The sequence below is a fragment of the Condylura cristata genome, unplaced genomic scaffold (genome assembly GCF_000260355.1).
Source record: "Condylura cristata isolate star-nosed mole 26May11 unplaced genomic scaffold, ConCri1.0 scaffold00005, whole genome shotgun sequence".
NCBI classification, from domain to species: Eukaryota; Metazoa; Chordata; class Mammalia; order Eulipotyphla; family Talpidae; genus Condylura; species Condylura cristata.
This window is the reverse complement of record NW_004567106.1, coordinates 43,897,443-43,906,267: the sequence shown is the minus strand read 5'-3', so window position 1 is coordinate 43,906,267 and position 8,825 is coordinate 43,897,443. Positions and strand designations below refer to the sequence as shown.

Below are 8,825 nucleotides of genomic sequence, written 5' to 3'. Positions count from 1 at the left end.
TTTTTCTATTTCTTTGAAGAATGTCATTGAGGTTTTTATTGGGATGGCATTAAATCTGTATATTGCTTTTGGCAGTATGGCCATTTTGATGATGTTAATTCTCCCGATCCATGAGCAGGGGATGTCTTTCCATTTCATGGTGTCTTCTTGTATTTCTTTTAACAGTGTTTTGTAATTTTCTTTGTAGAAGTCTTTTACCTCCTTTGTTAGGTTGACTCCCAGGCATTTTATTCTTTTTGTTTTAATTGAAAAGGGGATGGCTTTTTTTTTATCTGTTTCTTCGATATCAGAAGAATTTTAAGAGATACAAAATAAACATGTGTTTACATGTTTATGTTAGAGTGGATATGAAAGTACCCACTTGAGGTACTTTCAGGATGACTTAAATCTTTGGATAGAATCATAGATAATGTAAATATAAAAACATAATAAACCCATTTAAGAAGTTGCTTAGAGAGGAGAAGGTGCCAGGCTTTCCCGGGGAGCCTATTTAACTCTGTATTACATTTGACTAGTTTTCTCTTGAAGACTAACAAGAGAAAATTATGTTCTCTGTATGGCACTCACAAGTAATTCATTATCTGTGGAAAGAAAACTGACCATTTGTTTACAGAAACAGGCTTTTTCATGGCATTATACTCAATAAAAAAGACGTTCTGTGGTCCTGTCATAGAGTGTTCTGTTTTTGGTTATGATTTCACAAGACAAATTATTCAGACAGTGTTGCTGTATTGATGGTTAACTAAAACCACCTAGTATAGTTTTTAACTACTAGGTGTGAGCATGTTATGTGATGAATATTGAGAACAAGATCATCCAGACTTAATATTTGTATAGACTAGTCTCTGAGAACCTCAGAAACAGGGATATTGTATTCCCTTAGACTATGGGACTTTATTTGGACTTTAATTTGGGAGTTTGAGGTTCTGAACACTTGATGAGGCATTTGCTGTAGGTAAAGGAAAATGTAAACCAGAGTATAAACAATAGATTGCAGCAGATGGACACATGTTTAGATCATAGAGTCTTGATGAATCTTTTTGTAATTCCTTAGTATCAATTCATTTGTAGGCCATTTGTGCCTTGGATAAGGAACAATGTACTTTTTAGTTACCTGCTAAGAGAAAGAGCAAGTTATTGTTATGCAAATCAGAGAAGAATCTTCTCAGTCTAACCTAACTTTTCCATTGAATTAGTGTTTATGGGGATCTTCAGCAAATGCTGAATAGTGATTGTGACCCCAAAAAGGTCTATGCCATCTACCACAGAAAAGAACTATTCAGAGATTGGTTGGAAAGATGAAAAAAATATTTTCCATCCTCCCTGTTGATCTGCTTTCCTTGGTTTGGAAATTAAATTGTTTGAAGAGAATCGAACTGGTGTTTTAATTTTGCTGCTCAGGTTAAAACTAGAGTAGTCTGTAAGAACTGTTTCTCTTTAGCACATGGGTTCCATCATGCTGGCACAAGACCTGTTTGCCTCACTCCAAACTCTCCAGTAGTCAGGTCAGGAGATGGGACCACCAGTGTATCAGTTAAGTAAACACCCCAGTCTGAAATGCAAGGCAAAGAATAAAGGATCACTCAGTTCCTTGCTGATTCCAGGTGACAGTCACTGAATTCTTTCTTCCTCCTCTTCACGCACACACTTTGGCCTTTTTTAAGCATTATGTGTAAGATTTTTGTCATAAGCCCTAAGGGTTTGTCTTAGCCAAATGGCAGGTACATTCCAAGAGTTCATGAAATGTCTGGGACAGAAACTGACACTGTACCCTTATCTTTGAATAGAACAAAGTCAAAAAAGTGTTCTGTGAGACACTCTTCCTTATAGTCTATCCAGTGTAAGGCATTGTTTGATCCCTGGCCAAGGAACTGACCCATATGGCGCAGCCTGCGGCTCACCTCAGCAGTGTACTTTGTCAGTCAGTCTGTTCTGCTCCCTACTCTGAATCCTGTCACCACCCCTGCACCTCTGGCCTGTACCCCAGTTCTGTATGCACAAATAATCTAAAAACAAAACAAAACAAAACAAACCTGAAACAGCCACAATGTGTGTCACAGTATCTGAAGCAAAAGAGATGCTCAAGAAATAGGAATTTCACTTCCTTCCTTCTTGTTCTATCATTCCCCTCTCAGCTATGTTCTTGCCTGTACTACATGCTGCATCCATTCTGGAACATTCAGTGTTCTTAATGCCTCATCTGGATTGGCCTTTTCTAGCCTTTAGAAATAGAACACTGCTTCTCTCTCTCCTTCTTTATTTTAATGTCACTTCTGGTCTGCTGTCTAAGGCTGGAACTAACAGCACGCTGTGCTGTTTATTCACTTTTACTTATAATCCTGCTCACATTTGAATATGACAATAATGTCCCTTTATCAGAGTGACACGGCTTCTTGTGAGGAGATTATAGGGTAACGCAGGTTTTTAGTCTTGAGTTTGGGGCCATCTGCGTCAGAATTGCCTGATCAGTGTTCTTAAGCAGCACTGTAACTTCTCAGTTAGAGTCCCTGGGAGTAGTTCCCAGACTCCAAATGTAAATATTTTTCTGCATATGGAAGCTAGGGTCTGCTTATCTAAACCATGTATCATTCCTTTAAAACTCCAAAACTGCAGCTAAAAGATGAGACCCTTCATTTCTCATTGAGTGATTGGGTTGATTCACAGTGTAAGGGAATGACTAGTTTTGAACTACCTTATATCCCACAAATTTCATAAATTCCTCGGAAGATATTTGCTACAAGGACCAGTAAATAGTGACATCGTTTTGTTATATTATGCCGACTACTACAGACTCCTTGGAGATGATGTGTTACAATAATTTGGCAACTTACACAGTTTTGTAACTTGTATGATTTCTGAAGGCATCATTTTGAACAAAGTTGTAGTATAATTTGGAATGAAAGCATGTGTCTTTGGAAAGAACTTTTTGGCACCACCTTGAATCTTAATGGGGGGTGCATTGTAACTCAATAGTATCAAGCAGTGCTGCACCATGCACACATCTCCCCCAACTCCAGAACCTGTAATACATTACTTTTACTTTTATTTGTGGTCAAGGGTAGTGTTTTTGTTGTTGTTGTTGTTAACCATCCCCAATGTAATAAATATTTTTGGTTGGATGAGAGATTGTCTCTGGTTTTCAGCTGTAACTAAGAGGGTATGCCAGGCAGAGGCTGATACACCATGAAAGGCACACACATCAGAACATTTCATTCTTCATTTCTGTTTTAAATGCTCAGAACCATCCATGGTGCTCCAGAGTCCTTAGATGTTAAATACTTTAGAGTGGCATACAGATGAGGGGATACAGCATACACACTGCTGATGGGAGCAGGGGGAGGAGAGGCCTGCTGTGCCATGTGGGTCACCTCTGGGGTCAGGGATCACGAACTCATACTGAAGCTGCTGCGGCAAGCTTGCAGTGCTGTGTTTTAACCTGCTTCACTACCAATGAGGGTCCTAATAATTGTTCTTAAATGTACCGTTGGGTATGCTGTCCGTTAAGTCAGGTTGGTTGATGGTGTGCTCACATCATTCATACACTTAACTACTCTTCTGTTTACATGTCCTACTAATTTTTGGAAAGAAAGTGTTGAAATCATCAGTGACCTGAAGTGAATGTGTTATTGTACTGTGAATAAATTTCTTTTTGTCACTTTTTATTTTAAAGAGGGAATGTGTTTGAGGTTATTCTTAAACCTTTCGTTAGATCACTAAATGCTATCCCTAGTTATGGATAGAAACCTCACCATCAGAAGGGGGAGATTATTAGGTCTGTGAAATAATACTTTAATAATTATTTTTAATAGAGATGGAGACTTAAATCTTTTCAGACTATTTATGGTGGCATTCTGAATTTTTGGTTCACTCTTACAAATTGAACCTACTTTGTGTTTGGCAAAGGAAAACTGAGTCATCTTTGGCCAACAGTTCCTTCAAAACAGCTGAAAAGAATGTTTTTAGAATTGTCTTTACTTTTTTGAACCTTAGTAATAGCTTCAGTATAGCTGAAGTTACTCAGAAATTCTCTCACCCTTGTCAAATAGGACTGATGTCCAAGATCCCCAGTGGATGCTGAACCATACATAGGTAGTGCTCCATCTATGCTATCATTTTTCTTACACATACACACTTATGATAATGTTTAATTTAGAAATTAGACCCAGTGACAGGTTAACAATAATAAAACAGTGTTAGACACAGTGACAGGTTAACAATAGCAAAACAGTAGAAAGAGACAAAACTTTTTATGTGAATATGGTCTCTCTCAAGCTGTCTGTTTGAACTGTGGGTAACTAATATCATTGAAAGCAAAATTAGACCTAATGGGGACTGTTAATTTTTTTGGTTGTGTGGAACATTAAGAGTTGGAGAAGAAGCTGAGTATTGGCCTTAATGACGTCTTAACACATCCCAGTTCTTTTGTGCTTGAATCCTATCTAATACTTGTTTTAAAGAATAAAAGGAAAACCTGGAAGTATTAAGTGCTGTAATTTTTATGTTCAGTGGTCTAAAGTACAAATTTATCAACCAAATCCCTAAATCATCGTGGTCCTTTGGTGCTTCCCCCTTTGGTATACTCTGATGTCATGAGCAAGGTCTGTGGGTGACACTTTTGATTACCCTTTTGTCCTGTACTGCCTGTTGATCAAATGGTTTATCTAGTCTCTTACTCTTAGCAGGATCTTTTGTTTGATAGACAGTGTTGTGGATTATGGAGTATCCACTGCTAATAGCCATTACAGTCCACATAGCTAATTGTGGGAAGTTGGAAAGGTTTCTGGCAGAGTTACATGTAGTGTCCATTTTCCTCTAGTTTCTGAGGCTTGGGGGCATGTTGATGTGGACTAACTAGAGAGCCATGTGCTTTACTGTTCTCACGGTGAGTGTTAGTTACTATTCTGTGATCTTAAAATGGTCAGAAGAGATTATTTTCTATAGGAACCTGGTAGTTAGGATTTAAGAACATATATGAAGTAGACGTTTGCAATCGTATGTCACATTTTAAAACTAAAAGTAGTATAAACATTTAGTACTTTAAATTGTTTTAATATTGGTGTTACTTTTATATCCTGCTCATTTAACTGGTTTATTTTTAGAGCATTCTTAGCTAGTCTGAGCTCTAGAGAAAACTGGATGAACCTAGTAATTTCTTGCATTCATCTTTCAAAGTCCCACTAAGAAAAGGAACTGTCACCCTTATACTGGGAATGGTAGTCTTCTATTTTTTTCACTTCCTGTTTGAGAATTCAAGAACAAATCTGAAGCCTACAAGTTTCTCCAATCATAAATTGTTTCTAACTTTTATGCTTTAATGTGAATATAATGTGCAATTAAGTGTAAATACTGATAAGCTATCAAGTAGTCTTTCTGTACTAAGACCAGGAAACAGCCCTCTGGTTGTTAAAATGGAGTATATTTCTTAATGGTGGCTAGAACTAATGCAGGCTTTGAGTTAGACTTCTTTTCCAGCTCTGAGTCCACTACTGTGCATCTCTGACACTTGTGTAGAACTAATAGCGTCTACAGATTGGTGGTTATAATGAATGAGATAGATGTCAGTGTTTGCTAAGTATTTTGTGTTGTGAAATGTGACCAGTTCCTATAAGAAATAATTTCATGAGCAAAGATGTCTGGAATTTGAACTTGCTTTTAGGAATTCACTTTTTGTGTTAACGCATTGGGTTGAGAGATGCTCAGAAATCTACCTTTGTTATTTTAAGCCTCAAACCTCCCAAACTGAACTTGCCCTCCTTTCTTACCTCCTCCCTCGCTCCCTTATTCCCCTTGTGGAACACCTACTAACTTCAGTTTACTTTTGTTTCATGAGAGAAGGCCTATTACATACTGCTTCTAACTCATACTTGCATTGAAACATAATAGTTTTCTATTCCTCCTCTTCAAGTGTTAATTTCAGTGGTTTAAAAATACATTGTACTCTTAGACCCAACTTAGTTTTACCTAGCATTCGGCCAGTTTTCTTCTTCTTGGTTTTATTGAGATATAATTGACTTATGACACTGTTTAAGGTATATAGTACAATGATTTGACATGTCTACATTGTAAAGTGTTTACGACAATAGATTTACTTACACCTTCAGCTTTATAACACACTGTGTCTTACCCCTCATTTACTATCTTTTATTTCCTATCTTTGGTCCAAAATGTGTTTTTTTTTTTAATTTTAAAAATTATTACTATTCATATAGAACTGGGGTCCAAGCCAGAATTGTGGGGCAGTGAGAGGCTTCACCAGAGAGAGTGGGGAGCAGAATGGGCAGATTGATGAAGTACACTGCTGAGGGGAGCAGCAGGTGGGTCAGGAGTAGTGTGCCGCGCCATGTGGGTCACCTCCGAGGTAGAAGCTGCTGCGGCCAGCTTGCAGTGCTGTGTCCTCACCTGTTGTGCCACCAGGAAGGGCCCCCAAAATGTTTTTATAGACTTTATATTAAAATCCTGGGAAAAGCAAGTATAATGGTGAACTGGGAGTCAGAATGGTAGACACACAATATCTTGTCAAATTCTACTTCACTAATTCAACACAATTTAAGTGTTCAAAACATTTGTCATGTCTCTTACCTCTGAGAGTAACACAGATGTCATGAAAGATATGGGTTTGTGTTTCATATAACTGCTGTAGTGTCACGTTGAGCCTCTCAACACTAGATGTAAATCATCCATGACTGATTCCAGCAGGTTAGGGCCTTCATCAAGCTTTCACCACCTACTGCAGCATGCGTTTGACCCCAGCAAGGGATCTGACCCACAGAAAACCTCTCCCGTCTCAGCCGCTGCTCCCCTTAGCAGTGTGTTTCAGTGGCTGTATCTGTTCTGGTCCCCATTTTGTCTCTAAATCCTCTCACCCCCATTTCTGCACCTCTGACCTGTACCCAGTTCTTGCATGCATAAATATTTTTTACAAGAATTCAGAATTTGAAAAAAATAGAGAAACACCTTTGCTATGAAAAGCAAACATTTATAAAAAGCCAGAAAGTACAGTTTGTTGTAGAAAAAAACTTTAAGTTAGAAAACAATAAAAAGAGTAAAAGTATTTTATATACAGAGATATTATTTCTTTTAGACTCATTCTTGTGCATTGCACAAAAAAAGGTATCATTACTCCTGGTACATTTTACCTTGCTTATTCCACTGAAAAATACAGTGAAGGTTTTTTTTTTTTTTTTTAAAGTGCTAAATGTCTGTGAGGAACCCTTAAGCTCCCCCCTGGAGTCTTCAGGTTACCCTTTCTCTTCAATCAGTTTGCTAATAACTGAAGGTTTCCCAGCAGGGGTTTGAAGTTGAAGGGAGAGTGGTGAGAGAAACAAACTCTTTTAAGAGGGTACATTTTTATACATTATATTGTTCTTACAGGTTACCTATAAACTATTGGTGTATGCAGAATTATGCATATTTTACTTAGGTAAATATTGTACTATCTAAAGGTTTGAGCTTAACTTACTGCTCAAAAAAGTTTCTTTGGCATCATCAAGAGCTGGTGTTTACACATGTGCACCTCCATCTACTAGGTATAGATTGTTACATGATTTGCTGCCTTTAAAAATTAAATGTGAACAAAGTCATAAAGCCTAATATGAAGTATAGGACACCTTTCTCCTTATGAACTATATTCTTGGGAAAAAAGTGCTGTTAAACGGGTTTTAATTTGAATTTTACTAGACTATTTATGGCATCAAGAAGTGACAAAGGAGGAGATGAGATAGCATTTTCTGAAATTAAAAGAAACCCTTTTATTTTGAAACAGGCGGCTATCACCCAGTGAAAATCGGGGACCTATTCAATGGCCGGTACCATGTTATCAGGAAGCTAGGATGGGGACACTTCTCTACTGTATGGCTGTGCTGGGACATGCAGTAAGTGTTCCTTGTGCATTTGATTCCATGTCAGATCAACATCTTTATTTTATTGCAAAGTATGATTGTGGGCACACTTGCTTCTGTTGTGGCATGTAAAATACTTAGCATATGCCTGCCCTGTGTGTTAGCTATCACCCCTCACCACTATTAGTACTTTATTACCTGTGATCTACATAGTGTTCCTCTAGCTTTATGTTTAAAGCTTATTCATTGAAATTGTGCTACATATGCATCATACATTTATAAAACATTCAAATACAAAATAAAAATGTTTGGCTCGTTCAATTCTGTGGTTTCTGACTTTTTGAAAAAGCCATGGCCTATAGTACCAAACGCAGTTACTACACACTACACATACCCATGTGTATGCAGTGAATAGTGGTACAAAAGAGATTTTGACCTGTGGACCCACTTCTTCATTATGCTGACATAATGTGAAGGGTACTATTTTCAATGAGAACCTATTAAAAGTGTCTCTTTATTGGTTGTCATCATAAGGATCATTTCTGTTTATTACATTAAAAACATGTATTTCTTTTTTTAATTAGGGGGAAAAGATTTGTTGCAATGAAAGTTGTCAAAAGTGCCCAGCATTATACAGAGACAGCCCTGGATGAAATAAAATTGCTGAAGTGTGTAAGTATTATAAAGTGTAAATGATTGAAGAAAAATGAATAGCTTAAAATTTTATGGAGGGATTTCCAGGTTTTACTGAATTAAAAGTGAATTCATTTTATAAGTTTATACTGAATCTTTTATTTTTTAAAATATCATGTTCAAAAAACAATTATGGTTTGTATAATGGAAATGACATTGACCTTCTGTCTGTTTAATTCATTTTCCATTCTTTAGGTTCGAGAAAGTGACCCCACTGATCCAAATAAAGATATGGTGGTACAGCTAATTGATGACTTCAAGATTTCAGGCATGAATGGGATACGTATCCTTTCT

At 37.2% G+C, this 8,825-nt stretch overlaps 1 protein-coding gene across 3 annotated transcripts in view; it reads left to right on the top strand.

The window, feature by feature from the left end:
- SRPK2 (SRSF protein kinase 2) overlaps nucleotides 1–8,825 on the top strand; it is a 106,488-nt gene that overhangs the window by 60,805 nt on the left and 36,858 nt on the right. For all 3 annotated transcript variants that reach the window (XM_012720824.1, XM_012720825.1, XM_004676917.2), the window contains exons 3-5: nucleotides 7,763–7,871; nucleotides 8,423–8,510; nucleotides 8,727–8,814. In XM_012720824.1, coding sequence (XP_012576278.1) covers nucleotides 7,763–7,871; nucleotides 8,423–8,510; nucleotides 8,727–8,814 — 285 coding nt within the window. The remainder of the gene's footprint in view (nucleotides 1–7,762; nucleotides 7,872–8,422; nucleotides 8,511–8,726; nucleotides 8,815–8,825) is intronic.